The sequence below is a fragment of the Talpa occidentalis genome, unplaced genomic scaffold (assembly GCF_014898055.3).
Source record: "Talpa occidentalis isolate TD23 unplaced genomic scaffold, MPIMG_talOcc4v2.1 talOcc4.6, whole genome shotgun sequence".
NCBI lineage: Eukaryota > Metazoa > Chordata > Mammalia > Eulipotyphla > Talpidae > Talpa > Talpa occidentalis.
The window spans coordinates 102013761-102030357 of record NW_023604972.1 but is presented as its reverse complement, the minus strand read 5'-3'; the positions used below and the strand labels follow the sequence as shown (position 1 = coordinate 102030357).

The 16597-nt window shown below is 34.5% G+C and overlaps 1 protein-coding gene across 4 annotated transcripts in view; it reads right to left on the bottom strand.

Moving 5' to 3' along the window:
* Positions 1-16597, bottom strand: part of ADGRV1 (adhesion G protein-coupled receptor V1) — a 317136-nt gene that overhangs the window by 148297 nt on the left and 152242 nt on the right. For all 4 annotated transcript variants that reach the window (XM_054688237.1, XM_037529850.1, XM_054688238.1 and 1 more), the window contains 11 exons: positions 15229-15484; positions 13213-13415; positions 11419-11595; positions 10879-11061; positions 8831-9010; positions 5259-5423; positions 4398-4515; positions 2870-2993; positions 870-1008; positions 545-730; positions 40-272 (listed from right to left, as the gene is read on the bottom strand). In XM_054688237.1, the coding sequence (XP_054544212.1) occupies positions 40-272; positions 545-730; positions 870-1008; positions 2870-2993; positions 4398-4515; positions 5259-5423; positions 8831-9010; positions 10879-11061; positions 11419-11595; positions 13213-13415; positions 15229-15484 (1964 nt within the window). The remainder of the gene's footprint in view (positions 1-39; positions 273-544; positions 731-869; positions 1009-2869; positions 2994-4397; positions 4516-5258; positions 5424-8830; positions 9011-10878; positions 11062-11418; positions 11596-13212; positions 13416-15228; positions 15485-16597) is intronic.

The window sequence follows — 16597 nt, the reverse complement described above, 5'->3', positions numbered from 1 at the left end:
CTTTTGCTTTCATTCCCCCAAGTTTCTCTTTGCTCTTACCTTCCCAGGAGTTCCACCTTTGTAATCACCAGAGAAAATTCCTCGGGACCTTCAGGAAGACCATCATCAAGGATTTCAACATAGAGGTTTTTCACCGTCTCCCTTGCTTTAAAGAGGAGCTCACCGGGTGCAGGGATAAAATCCAAGCCGGCCTCGGCTGTGCCGCTCACAGTCTCATAACACAGCCTCACCGAGCCCAAACATCCTCCTGAACGGAAGACTGTGATGTTGACCTATGCGAGAAGCAGTATTTTACTGATTTGCATATTTAATCTACGGAAAAGTCTTAATTTGTACCTGTCTCTTAAAAAGATCTGTTTCTAAGGATGTTAAAATTACATATAAATTTATGAAAGTAGATAAATTATACGTGAAATTGATGTTGGTATCAAATTAACCAGTTCGTGAAAACTTTGGAATATGAAAAAGAATATGTTTTATTCTTTTCACTCACAACATAAAAAATGAAAATGGTATTAAAGATCAAAAGCATTTCATACTCTACCCTTTGTGCTTTCTCGGATACTAGAAGTTGCTCTTGTGAAAAGGCAAACCGTCCATAGGGAAAGTCGCTGGCCACTACTGTGATATTCGCAGTGCTGCTGGATTCACTCAGTATTCCGCCCTCACTGACTCCAGTGAGCTGAAACTCATAGAAACTCTTTTCCTCAGGAATGTCATCATTCAAAGTCTAGACAATGACAAAAAGAGACACTGACAACAGAAACTGACATTTAAGCAAAATTACCAATCATAAAGCAACAACACACATATTAGACACCATACACACTGAGCCAAAAGACAAGACAGAAACCAGTTAACACTGCTACCTGTATTACTACAATCGCTGCAGACTGTCCATCTTGCATTGTTAATTTCCCTGTTGTTTCCACAAATTTCCCGACAGAAGGTGGAACTATCCTCCAGTACACAGTGATCTCCCCCCAGATGGCTGGGCCACGGACAAGGCTACAACAGTGTAGAGTGAGTAAGTTTCTACTGAAGGACTTTTCCTAAATATTTGCTGTTTTTCAACAATAAGCAATTTTCATTTATTTCAAGAACACATATTTAAATAACTATCAATGGTAAATAGAAAGTCTTATAATTCTAAGACACTAATTACCAAAATACTAAGCTCATGTAAATCTGTTTGAGGAGGGTACTGGCTAAACTGAATACTGAAAATAGGTTATTTTTTTTTAAATAAATTTTATTTTTATATTCCCCATACAATTGCAACCCCCTTATTTTGACCCCAATCCTTCCCCTCCCCGCCCCTCCCCGCCCACCCATAGAGTGTCTCTGGTTCATAGTTTTTTGTTGATTTTGATTTTCACTTTCTTATAGTTATTCATTTTCCTGGTCCCTTATTTAAGTTTTCTACATTCCTGCTATGAGTGAGACCATCTGGTATTTTTCTTTTTCTTTCTGGCTTATTTCAATGAGCATGATCCCTTCCAGCGCCATCCATGTTGCTGCAAATTGCATGTGTTTATCTTTTTTGAATGCTGAGTAATATTCCATGGTATATATGTACCACATCTTCTTGATCCAGTCATCTATTTTTGGGCATTTGGGTTGTTTCCAAAGCTTAGCTATTGTGAACAGTGCTGCTATACACATAGGGGTGCAGGTGTTCTTTGGAATTGATGTTTCTGTGTCCTTTGGGTAAATACCTAGGAGTGGAATTGCTGGATCATATGGAAGCTCTATGTTTAGTAGGTCAAGAAATCTCCACACAGCTCTCCATAGTGGTTGGACCAGTTTGCACTCCCACCAACAGTGCAGGAGAGTTCCTTTTTCTCCACATTGGAAATAGAAGGTTTAATGGGATTTCTTTGTTGTTGTTTTTTTTTTAAGATTTATTCATTTATTTTTTATTTATTTATGCATACAAGAACTGGGGTGTAGGTCAGAGGAGGTGGGGTAAAAGGATTTACCAGACACAGAATGGGGAGCAGAACAGGCTGATCTACTGAGATACACTGCTGAGGGAAGCAGCGAGTGAGACAGGAGAGGTCTGCTATGCCATGTGGGGTTACCTCCCTGGCCAGGATTGAACTCATGTTGCAGTGGCTGGCGAGAGCTTGATAGCACTGAGACTTTAAACCCCTACGCCACCAAGGAGGCTCTAAAGGGATTTCTTTTTAAGTATATAGAGTTCAGTATTTACAGACCTATGTTGATACAAAAGTAAAAAACATGAATAGCTTAACAAAGTCCTCTAAAGATATACACTTCATACATGCAAAGCTAGTGTAGAAACTACCAAAAAGATCAAGTTATTAGGTCAAATTTAGCTACTTCATTGAGAGCTGCTATACCATTTTTCATGAGAAAAATTTGTGATACACAAATTTGCCTCTGATCATACAAATTTAATTATATACAGGCTCTGACCCTAAAACAGTTAGGATCATAATATATGGGATCCAGATGATTTTCTAAAGGCTGATTTTTGCAGCTGAGACACACAAGCTTACGGAGATTAAGGAACTCTTGTTTTATGTGGTTAGTGACAGAACTGGGCCGGAAGCACAGATCTCCTGCTGTCAATTCACCTCTGTGTTCCTTCGCATAAGTTGTGCAAATCATCTGAGAAACAGTCAGAAGCTTCAAGGTAATTCAAGAAATTGAAGAATATGTCTTCAATTTCTACCAAAAGTTTGCTCTACTCTCCACAGAATGTTACCAATATATGAAACATTATGTTTGAAGACTATGTTTGTGTTGAGAACACTGGATCTGCGATACAGAAATGCTTTAATAAATTACTTTAATAAAACTCAATCTCTACCTAGGCAAAGAAAAATTGTGAAGCTCTTACCTGATGACAGCAGTACCATTATATTCTGCTGAGGGTTCTGCAGTGAGGATGTGCCTAGATGATGGAGCTATCCCAACTTCTCCCAAGGCTCCCTTATCTCCCCGGATGATTATTGATGCACTGCCTAGGTTGAAGATGACATTTGCCACTTACATAGCAAACACATATGTGCACTTAGTATATATCTGGCAATGTCCTAAGCACTTTACTCAGGAGTGAATCCTCACGACAATCATCTAAGTTTCGTACTAACATTATCCTCATTTTATCAATTAATGTGTTTAAGCACATTGAGGTACTGAAAACATTGTGGCAAATAACCTACCCAACATTACATGGTTTGGAACAGACATACACTGTGATTTCTTTTATATTGATAAACTATTTACCCTGATCTACTAATATGTTACTGTTTTGTGTCTAGTCAGTCTATACAATATCAACCCTGACACTGTGTGTGATATAGACAATTAAGCTAACTTAAGACTTCTGAAAGAAAATGGTGCGAAAACATGATTCCCTCACAGGCTTGTTGGAAAGAAATCTAGTAAATAACACAAATCCTTTCTCTCCAAATCTAAAAAGCAAATCTTCTCATTATGATGATTCACTACAATTTTGAGAATTTCCTTGGCCACCGCATTCTTTTGACCCTTGCATAGAATGAACTTCATGGCAAAAATAAGCCTTAACAGTAAAATAAATGTCCATCTCAAAGTTCCTGGACTATTTTATGTTTATTATTGTCTGCACCTCAATGAAACCATTTTTAAACTAGAAATCCTTTCTCTCCAAATCTAAGAAATATTCATATAGACCACTGGCAAATAAGAATTATTATGCATGTTTTTGAAATGTAAAAATATCTAAGTAATTCTGTTCAGATGAAAACAGGTATAGATAAGCTGAAATATAATAACATTGTTTTAAAATAACATTTATTTAAAAAGTAATATGTGAGCATTATACATATATTTTAGAAAATACAGGTAATCAAAACCATGATTAAAATGTCAAACAGATTTTGACAAAATGACAAAAATGGGATCACACTGAACATAGTATGAAGCTTTCTTAATTAACATAACAGTTACCCATGTAATTAAGTGTTCTTAATTTGTAATGTAATTAAGATTCTTTGGGCCATGTCCTTTTAAATAGCTGCATAGCATTCTGCCAAACATAACCAGTCCCTCCTCTGCCCCCCCCCCATGGTGTTTCATTCAGGAAGTGTCCATATTTTATTTTATAAACATTGTTACAATAAACATCTCTAGTTAAAAAAAAATTCACAGCTAAATGATATGGAATTTTTGACATATGACCTTACTGACATTATTATAATTTTAGTGTAAAAATTCTTTGGATGTAATACACATGGAAATTACATCTTTATGCTTTAGTAAACATTTTAGGAGTTATAAAACCTAACATCACCTATCTGTGTAAATACGGATCACTACATTAGATTTTCCAAGGATTTAATTATGGGGAAATTTTTAATTTCCAAAAATGTGATTTCTCTTACCTTTCACTGGAGAGATTTCTACTTCATCAACTGAAATCAAATGAATGGTGAAATGCCTCTCCTTCTCCAACATGGTGTCTTGAAGTGTATGCAATACAATTGTCTTCTGGGACTCAGTCTACATCAAATGGGAGGAATAATGAATTTTTCCAGATTGGACACAGCCAAATTTTGAATGTTTCTCATTAGCTGGATAATATTTATGTCCATAAATATTTAAATATGGCCCCTTTTGGCTAGTAGTATGTGTTGCTTCTAGTACATAAACATTAGCTCTGATCATAAAATTCATTTAGGTTCTAAATAGAAAAATTAGGGGAAAAATTAAGACAAACTCCACATTTACAGAAAATTTTTAAACACTGAAAGCCAGCCTCTTAAAAAGAGTTAAATGGTCATAGCGTGATGTGAACAGACCAAAATCATAGGTTTAATACTTATAAAAGTTATCTTTCTACTACCCATTTTATGTTTTTGCCATCTATCAGATTTGGACTCTGTTTAGAAACCAAAAGGAAACAAAAGCAGGATTAACTGACCCTGATCTACAGGAGGAAGGACAGCCGTTTCACAATGGATGTATCCACCTGGCTTGGCTGACCAGTTTTGCCCTCAGCCACCAGAGGACATATTTTGATGATGAGATGGAGACCACATATGAACCAAAGAATTTGACTTCAAACATCTGAGGGTGTGTGTGCATGCACACACATTACATTTGTGATTTTCCCCATGGTGCATATGGATTTCAAAAAAATTCCAGAGATAGTGAAAACTATCATATGAAATCCTAAATAATGTTATGGAAAAGGAAATCAAAGACAGACTAATAAAAAACAAGAGTCCTGATGCTGACTATACCTCATCAAAATTAATTGTTCCATTCAAAGGCCTGAGATCATCTTTAGCCTTCTCATCTACAGTCCACTGAAGTCGGACAGCTCCTTTTCCTCCTGGGGAACGGACAACTGTCAATGTCACATATGAATCAGGGTCATCTGACAACAGGGATTCTTCAACCAATACCTGAAAGAAATAAAATCCAGTGGGGTGAAAAAAAGAGCAAAAAAAACCAAACAGTACTTTGATTTTATTTATGACTGTAATGTCTTTAAATTTAGAACTCTATTCAAGTTGAGTTACAATGACATGTCAGAAAAAAAATGTTTTGCCACATCAAGTTTCCCTTTAGCTATACACACACAGTTACTTAGCCTATCTTAGTCTCTCTTGCAATTACGTAGAGAAAGGGACTGAATTCTGATGAACAGAACATAAGCAGAAGTGAAGGATGCTACTAACAGTCTGGCTATCAACCCCACACAATCCTCATATGTGCCCCTTTCTTTTCCACTTACTAGGTGACTAGAGGAAACTCCCAGCACAAGAAGGGGACAGAGTTGCAAAATAGTAAGTGGCTGAATCTCAATTGAGACACCAACCAGTCGATGTGGAGGAGTCTGTAAGATCCTAACTAGGGGACTTACATGAATAAGAAACAAACATGATGTCAAGATAGTAAGATTTTAGGATTCTTTGTATGCAGTAAACCTAAACTGCCTCTAAATTATCTGTAGTTTTTCAACTTTAGTAAGTCCAAATTAAAAGAGGTTTTATTAACATAACAGAAAGAGAGAAGGAAATTCAGTGCAGGTAAAATTAATTTACCTGCAACTATTTACATAGGAAACCTTTAAAAGAGCTGGTTCAACTGAATTACTCAACTATATTGACTCTGAAGAACATGCATATTGAGTTATAATATCTGTTATGTAAATACAATAAATAATACAAAGCTTTCTAATTTCAAGATACTTAAGATAATCTTGTTTGGGTTTTTGTTTTTTTTCAGTGAAATTTGCATTAGTGATGAGAGGAATTTTGAGCCAGTAATATTTATTGAGCTTCTATTATGTAAACTTCACAGAAAATCTCAGCAATCTGATGGCCACAATAGATTTGGAAGAGAAAAACCTCTACTCTAATTCAGATTTCTTTGACTCCATACCCAGTGCTGTTCAGACTACTCAGAGACCAGAAATATTAAATTTTAAAAAATCCATTACCAAAAAAACTGTATATACAAGTTCTTTTTGTTACTACAGATTTAATAACAGTTTGGGTTTCAAAAGTAGATTTCCATGAGCCACTGCTATTCTCAGAGCTGTAGTATACTTAGCACATTGTCCTTATGAGTAGCTAATTAACTGACAGATTTGACTAAATTTTTTCTCAATATTTTTCGATCCTAGCTAATGTTTGACCAAATAGTGCTGACTGAATGTTCTCTGTGTGCAAAATATAGCATTAGATCTATGTTAAGAGGCAAAATACATACTATCTAGAGCCACCAGCAATAAAAAAGATAGGATATAAGAGAAGCAGACACAAAGGGCTGAGTAACAAACTATTACTGATACTACCAACAGTAACAATAACAAGTCACACTTCTTAATTATGAAGCCCAGTTTTAAGCTTTAAATGTGTCAACTCATTTACTCCTTATAACAGTTCTGAAGAATAACACAGTAGTGATTGGGTATCTTAACTCTCTTTATAAGACAAATTGGAAATTGGAGGTTATTACAATAATTTATGAGTACCCACAATGAGGGCACAGTAAAGTTTGTGCACTAAAGAATATGACAGCAGTTAAGATAAACTACACACAAAAATTATTTATGAATAGAAATTTCTATTCATCTTGCCTAACAGCAAGAGAAACATAAACACACTGCCCAGTGACTAAGTCCAAAAGAGTGACAAAGTTAAAAGCAAAAACATTATTTTAAGGCTCCCCAAATAGAAGTTTGATTACTAACCACTGACACTTTCATCCAATCTCAGGATCTGATTGACATTTTCTAGAAATTAAATTACATATTTATATGCATTCAAAATTCAGATGGAAATACAAGATGTTAATAATATCCATCTTTGGATAGTATAATAATATTATGGATAATTTTACTCTTTATACATATTTGTACTTCCCAGACTTTTCTATGTTGCCTGGGAAACATCCCCATGTGCTCGCTTGTGAATAAGCCACGAATATTATTTCTGCTTATTCCTTTCCCAAGGAAGAAAAAGAGTCTCATTAGCTACAAAAGAAGTATGTTTTGTACCTCTTATGGGTTCCCTATTCTTACGAAGTTGAAATTTCAATGAGCACATCATTAGACCATTATTAGGGTATATTAAAATTTTGGAGCTTCTGAGAAGCCCAGAGACAGGCAAGTTTTAGGTCTAGCCTCACATCCACACAACAGTAATGACAATGGGTATGAGAGAAATTTGCTCATTGAAAGTGATCTATGGGAAATTACTGATGGCCTATGACTAAATGAAGAGAATGGTGAAACATGAAGACAGATTAAGTTATTGTGTGCATCAGAATTATCTAAGTAGTTTTATGATTATTTCATCTTGAAATTCCCTTTCAAAGTAAAGTCAGTAATTGTGACATACTCATCATGTAGTAATAATTACAATATGGATTATAGCACTTTATATTTATATTTAAGACATAAAAATAATTTTATACTTAGTCACCAAACAGGGTGAGTTTTTTTCTCTATCAGTGCTTGAGCCAACAATAATTGGGCTCCTTCTTGCAGGGCTTAGAAGTAGACAACCAATGAGAAGACGGAAGAAAAAAGAAAAAATACAGAAAAACACATGATCCCTGGTGACTGTGCTTTGTTTAATAGAAGTCAAAAAAGAGTGCCAGAAGGATAAGTAATATAAATTCTTCTCCAGCTAAGCCCATCGCAGGATGTAACATCCAGATCTATGACAGCTTCTTCCCTTGTGACCAATATGGTAGTCCCCGATAACAAAGCAGGTGGACAGGACATACGGATGGAAAGCTTATCTTGATCTGTTACACCCAATAAATAGGAATCTGTTCCCCTTTGTAAACACCTAATGCCAGAATTATCTTTATAATCAAACTGTGCACTGTGAGAAACTGGCCCCTAATTCAATAGTCAACAACAACAACCAAACACCCTTGAGAATTTAAGTGAAGGATAATAGTTTTTTTTAAAAAAAAAAAAAAAAGATGAGGGCCTCCCCAGTGGTGCAGCGGTTGAGCGCTGGGTTGCAAAGCTGCCTGCAGCCTCTGCAGGGCCGGTTCAATCCCCGGCTGCAACCCGGCCACCGGAGGAGGGTCCCACATGGCGCACAGACCTCTCCTGCTGCCTGCTGCTCCCCTCAGCAGTGTACGTCAGTCCTTCTGCCTGCTCTGCTCCCCGCTCTGGTGAATTCTCTCACCCTCCCGCGCTTCTAACTGTACCCAGTGCTTGTATAAATAAACAAATCTTTAAAAAAAAGAATTTAAAAAATAAAAAAATAAAAAATAAAAAAAAGATGTGTTTCTATTAAAAATCACGGGATGTAGTAGCCTAGTAAAGGCATATTTAACTTACAGTCTTTTCTTCAAATCCAAATACTCCAAATGGAGAGTCATTTTGTGGAATAACAACAGTTAAAATAACATCATCGCCAAGTCTGCCACCTCCAACCACCCTGACTAAGGAAATATTGAATGTCTCCATGAGTTCAAATTCAGCATCGTCAATTATGATGATTTCTATTACTGCAGTAACCTGAGAAAGAAAAGGAAGAAAAAAAAAGAGAAAAAGAGAATAAGGAGGGGAAAAAGACAATGCAATGAGTAACTTCTGTCATATGTATTTTAAATTTTTAGCTGAAACATAGAAACAGCACAAAGAAAAAATGCAAGATATTTTTGCCTGTTATGTTCATAATACTATTTTGATGCCATAGCTATGTAGTTTTTAAATCAGAAATTTAGTCTATTATTTTTAAAGTAAATTATGTATGTAATAAAAGATAGTATTATTTATAGATGCAAAAATAATGATGGCCTATTCTCTTAATGCATTTTAAAATTGTTTTCAAAGCTAATCTCATTGCAATACACTTTTATATACATGGTATTAATATTACATGATATAAAATGGTACCCTAACAATCATCATAGTGTTAATTAAAATAAATCCCTTTGATTTCAAATATTGTTCTCGTAATGCAGGCAGATTATGGTAGAAAGAAATCCAATTTTTTGTTCATAGATGGTTATGAACAGGGTATCATTCCTTTGCCTGGATCTATGTGATTTCACTAATACTTGTAAATATATCCTAGCTGTGTCTCATATTAAAGCTTTTTCTGTAGCTCAGAGGAAAATCCCAGTACGTTGGCACAGTTACTTACCAGAAAATTTTTTTCTACCTAAAACCTTTAATTTAACAACAGAAAAGTGACAAATCTGAGCATCACACTTAAAGAGAGGCAAAACCCTGAACAAAATCAAAAACTAAAATGGAAGCTCATTAAATTGTCTGCACTTCAAATTTACAGTGTAGAATACAGAACACACTTTCCCTATAGGACATTAACTTTAGAAATAATGAGGATCCTAAAGACACTGCTAAATTATGGGACTTCAATCACAAGCACAGAGAGAAGAGAGAGAGGAAAGCATAAAGAAATAACATACAGATAGGTTATTTCAATTAAAAATCATTATTTGTGTCTGCTTTTAATGTAAAAATCTGTATTACCACTCCCTTTTAACAGGAAATGCTTTAAAGTTCTGATTTTGCTTAAAACTCATCATTTCAAATATAATAGGCCTTTATGTGTAGGAAAATCTAGATCATATATACTTATCTTGAAGCTTCATTAATGCCACCCTAAGGACAACTGATAAGTTGGCACATATTATGCAGATTCGTCTAGGCAAAAATCAACTTCGTGTGGATAGATACTGCTATTTGAAGTTATTGACATTTTCATGGTTGTTCACATGACCTTTTTAGTTGAGTATTTTCAGAAACATCTTATTTTTATTACAAAATGTTCATTTTGCAAAATTTATGACTCCTGAAGAACATTTTATAAAATTAAAATTGATTTGCCCAAATCTAGAATATTGTTCTCTTGTGTTTTTTCCAGTTTTTTACTTTTCTTTCATTTTAGTCTTTTTTTAATGATGATAGAAGTTTTGGATGTTAAGTAATAAATATGCACACTTTTCAGTGTAGATATAAAATAGATATTTGCATTTACAAGCATTAAGAAATAAGCAGAATAAAAAAACCTAAAATTCAGAGGAATTTTAGGTTTATTTTAGGTTTATTTTAGTCATAATATGACTAATTAGGCAATTTTTTATATATCTTTAGGTTTTCTAATTATTATCTACTTTTATAATTTCCATTTAAAACAGAATCAGATGGGGAAGTTCAGAAAAGGATGAAATTCTTGTCTCTGTTCTTACCATGTCCATTTATAAATTACAACATCAACTAATAAAATTTCATTTTGGCTTGACATTGAGACATTTACAGTGTAATATATTCAGCTATCACTATTGCACATTTCTTGGCAGACGCCTACAAAACACTTCAAGAGCCCCAAAATGTTAGTACATTCATGAGTAGCATACTTGTCTCTCTGCAAATTCAAGAATTCCATGAGATGGCTTAAAGTCTTCGAGGCCAGCACTGCCCAGTGTTGCTTCCCAATAAACGCTTACTGCCCCAAAGCTTCCAGACAGTCGGATGACAGGAATCTGAAGAAGGGTCAATGGTGGAGGCACCTCATATGCAGTAATACCACCACCAGCATCCTTTAAGGAAAGAAAACAGATTGAAATGCAAGACAATAATATCATCTTATATATCATCTCTCTAAATTTATTATTCCTCTGACATTTCTTCTAGTTGATTCATCAAAGCAGAAATTAATAGTCATCTATATGTATGCATAATAGGTCTTCCAAATTTTTACACTTAAATTTAGTGAAAATATACATAATCCTTTGCTCTACCTCAAAGAGAACTAAGAATTAGTCTAAAAGATAAATTTCAGGACAGACAATTGTAAATATCTGCAAGCAAAGACAATTTTGCAGAAAATTTGACACTTGCAAAATCAGCAAGTATAAGTTTCTGTATTACTATTAATATATCAAAGTACATCTTACTCTAGTAACATGAAACTTAAAAACTCCTCTGGGGTCATCATTTTCTTCAATTGTTATTTCAACCACTTCCTTTCCAGGCCTCCGCACACTTGGTTGTCCTTCAGAGAAGTCAGAGTTCACTAGGTAAACCTCGGTGATGTTGACAATAAATCCTTCATCCAACTCGGGTGCATTATCCTGAGGGTAGGGGGAGAGCATGGGAGGATATTTTAATATATTCAATATAATTTGCAATGGAAACTCGATTTTTTCAGTAAGAAGTAAATGTCCATGGGAATAGGTAGCTCTATTGTATATACAAAAAAAGTCACTTTATATTCATATACATTTTATATTTTACTACATTATCCCAACTTCTTTATCTTAGGGGATGTTTAAGCTTATTGATCATGTTTCACTGGAAACCTCATGCTCATTAGCACATAAAATATTTTCTTAAAAATCTGTCCCACCATTTTGACCATACTTACTCCACTGAATATGTATTACATGTATTATCTCCCCCACAGAATTTAGGAGAAACTGGTTAAGTGGTTAAAAATACATACTAAAAGAGAAAGCTCAAGACTTACAAGCCTGGACTTGTAAACCAAACCCTATATTTTAATTATTTTTTTTAATTGCTACTTTATTTTTGAATGGGTAACAAAAAATTCCAAAAGATAAAAAGAATTCACAGTGAAAAGGTAAGGAAACCTCCATCCATTCTAACCTATCCCTCATGTCTTTCCCAAAAAATTCTCAAGAAGCCCCTACTATTAACATTACTATTAAAATACTAATAATATAAAAAATATTAATATTAGTAGTACATTTATTCAATAATGTATGATTTATAACGGCATTATTAGATATTATTATATATCATTAGCAACACTATTTACCAGTGTCAGTTTCTTATGAATCAACAGATATATACACAATGTTCTCTTTTTACACATAAAGAGAAAACACTAAAACCATTATCTAAATATTTGAATTCAGAGCCTAGAGCAGTGCTTGGCATCTATTAAGGAGACAATAAAATTTTGCTGAGGCCCCAGACAAGCCAGTGGAACCTTTGTCAGTTTCCTCACTGTCACTTCAGTGGTCATGACAAGAAAGTTCCTGTACAAGGAACTTTATGTGCCTTTGGCAAGTCTTGAACATGGACAAGCACCTGGTTTCCTCCTGAACCCAAATGTAGCCACTGACTACTGTGCTGTATCTCACAGCATGGGCATCACATCACCCCATCACCCCAAAGTGTGAAACTCAAGGAAATGAGTCACCTTTTGATGGTCACAGGCCTCAATCATGGACCATGTAGGTCTGATCATCCTCATTATAGATAAGGACAAAGGTTAGAAAACAATGTGCTTTTACTGAGAAGGTTCAGACGAGCTTGGATCAAATTTAAGGTCTTGATTCAAGTAATATCATGAAATGAAAATATTGCCATATCAAGTCATAATAAATATAACTAGATTGATTTGGGTATTTTATTCTTTCAATAATTAGTTTACAAATAACCACCCAACAACATCAAAAGAGTGAATTCATTAGACACATAATAATCAATCCAAATGTAGCGTTTCAAAGTTCACTGAAATGTTCCAGTTCTAAATAAATACAATAGTTATTTTTACCAAATAAAAAATATTCACTATTAAATATGAGTGGAGAAATTGTAGTAATCATATTTTTACATTTAAAAGCCTTCTTTAAAAGACTGATTTTAAAAGTACATCACATTTTTATCTTTCAGAGCATTTTTTTTTTTAATTTTATATCATAATTGTAGCCTAGACTCACCGGCAAAATGACAACTTTGGCATATGTTTCTTTTATGTTTTCTTTCATTACTATTACTGTTTCTTGCAGCACATAATCTTCATTCTCAGTTGCTTGGTTATTGATATGCAATAAGAGATTGGGTTTAGCTAACAAGTGAACAGCAATGTCTCCAGTTAATCCTTTGTCTCGAACAATTTGCAACTGCAGGGTGGTGATGTTCTCTGTGAGAGGGACATGACTCAGGTAAACATATGGCTGTTCTAGCACTTAAGTGCTATTCCAAGCACTTAGGAAATGTTCTTCACAATCTTTTTTGAACAGTTAAAAGGTAAAATGACGACAACATATACTCCCAAGTATGCTTTGTTCTTTTGTACACCAAATTGTGCTGAGAATCACTGTTTACTCCTAGATTACATACTAGTTCTAAACCCTCACTCTAGTTTTCCAATGCACTCTTCTATGTTGCAAGTATCATGCATTTTAACAGCTAAGGAAAATATATGCATAGGTTGAACAGAGGTTCCAAGTACAAATGCTGAGTCACTGAAAATGAAAAATTAAGCATACAAAGCCATCATACTATTCATTAGAAGAGCAATTTTGTTATTATAAAGTAGTGCCTAACACAAGACTCAAAGTATTTCACAGCATCTACTTTTCATTTCTTAGATATTTAAGTTTTATTCTGCCACATAAATTTTAAAAAGTGCTTCTCAATATTTCACCCTAGTCTTTAAGTTTGTAATGATCAAATCCCATGTCTTTAATTTTCCAAAATTAAAGAATAATTCCTGACAAAATGACTAAGAACATAAAAAATGTTTGTTGAATGGGTAAGTGCACAGTTCATTTAAGGTCTATTGCTTTGGTTTTCAAATATACAGATAAGAAAACCCAGGTACAGGGCCTCCCCTGGTGGCGCAGTGGTTGAGCGCTGGGCTGCAAGGCAGCCCGCAGCCTCTGCAGCGCCGGTTCGTTCCCCGGCCAATGGCAAGGGTCCCACAAAAAAAATAATAATAAAAAAAAAGAAAACCCTCGGGCCTCCCCGGTGGCGCAGCAGTTGAGCGCTGGGTTGCAAAGCTGCCCGCGGCCTCTGCAGCGCCGGTTCGATCCCCGGCTGCTCCCCGGCCACTGGAGGAGGGTCCCACATGGCGCGCAGACCTCTCCTGCCGCCCGCTGCTCCCCTCAGCAGTGTACTTCGGTCCTTCTGCCTGCTCTGCCTCCCGCTCTGGCTCTGGTGAATTCTCTCGCCCTCCCGTGCTTCTGACTGTACCCAGTGCATGTATAAACAAAACAAACAAATAAATAAATAAATAAAAACATGCCTCTATAAAAAAAATAAAATAAAAAAAAAAAAAGAAAACCCAGGTACATAACTACATGTCATTCCCCCTGTATCAACTATATACATAAAAGGACCTTGAATTATGTTCCTAATGTGTTCCTAATTATAATTTTAGAACTTTTATATAGTAGATTCTAAATATATATCATATATAATCTTTTATTCAAATAAATAAAATGATCTTTATCTACAAAAAGCTATCCTACAGCTTACATGAACAGTTATTTAAGAAAAGAGAGGGGCTAGAGTTTGATCACTTACATTTCACAGAAAAAATATTCTAATTACTGTTTTGTGTTAAACAATACTTTGAATGGCATATGCATTTTCCTGTGTTGCTCATTGTTCCCTCTAACTACTGAAAATCTACAGAGAGAAGATCTGAGTAAGGAAAAGAACAGGTCAAGAACAATGGAAAAGAGATGTAAAATTAAAAACCAGTTACTTCCACTTCAATAATTTACTAAAATTATTAATATTTCTATTATGATAATGTTCAAAAAGTGTAAGTATTTCCTATAGCATAAACGTTGTATAATTATAATATCATGAAATTCAATAAAAACCAATAGAATATGACCTGTCAAACTTAAAAATTTAAAAGGAGAAATTTACATTCCTAGTAAATATTAGAATTAAATTATCCAATATAGCGTACTACCTGAAGAATGCTTAACAACATTTACCTTCAGGCTCTGCTACACTAATGAAGAGAGACACAGCATGCCAGCCCACCAAGCCATAAGGTGAATCATTGGGCAGAGTGGTTATCACAGACTTGTTTCTCTTCTGATCAATAGTAGCACCTTTTGATGGATTCACGACCCCTTCTGTGGTAACACGGTTGAGTGTTATGATCACTATCTCTGATAACTCTGGTTTATCATCAGCAAGAACAGTCAGAGTGATTGTGGACAGTGCCTGGCCTTCAGAAAATGAAATCTAAAATTTTAAAGAAAGAATTTATTTATTTTTAAATTGCCACTATGCTGTAATATGAAAAGGCTACATTTTCTTTTAATACTGACCAAGATACTTAAGCAACATAATATGATTCTACAAATCAATCAAATAAATTTCATATATTAAAAGTGGAAGATTGTTAAAAAAAAGAAAAAAAGTAAATTATTACTAAAACTGCAGCAAATAATACAAGCAGCCAAAGTGTCAAATCCTAAATTCTCTATTCTATTAAAAAATTGAGTACAAAATCTCTTCAGAAATCTAAGTTCCAGATCCCATGTGTAAAAGTCTGTAAGATTAAAGAAGGTGATATACTAGTTTAACACTTTTTCCCTACACATATTTACTAAGATTGCTATTTCCTTTGATTAATCTCTTAACAGATCTATTATTTAGCAATGAATAAATGAAGAGGAAAACAGAAAAAGAAAGGAAGAAATACAAATCAGAGTCCATCTACCCTCCTTTTGAGTCTCCATTATCTGAAAAGTCAAATCCAAATTTGCTACACCACATCTGAAATTCTTTGAGAGGCTCTTGTTTGCTTCTTATATGTCATTCCCCCTGGTTCCCCAACTAACACCCTATTCTCCAGCAATATGCCTACAAATGATTCAAAAATATTCAAACTAGCATCACAGGCCTATTTTGTTCACACTCACTTCCACACATAGAAAGGCACTTGAGGATAAACTCTAAAGAGCCTTATTAATAAAACCAAGTCAGAAAACTACTGCCCTTTGGCCAAATCCATTTTTTATAAATGAAGTTTCACTTGAACACAGTCAAGTTTATTCATTTATATATTATCTATCACTGCTATTGTGCTATGAAGGCAAAGTCAAGCAGTTGAGAAAGCGATTATGTAGCCCACAAAGTCTAAAATATTTACTACTTGGCCCTCACCAAAAGTGTGACTCTTTAATAAAATAATTCTTCCAAAATATAATCTAAGTCTAAATACAATTAAGATACCATTGTGCATTTTAAAAATAATTTAATCATTTTTATATCAGAAATCTTAATTTGGGAAAGGTATTATAATTTTCTATATAAGTATATACTGAACCTGAGAGGTATAACTTATAGTTT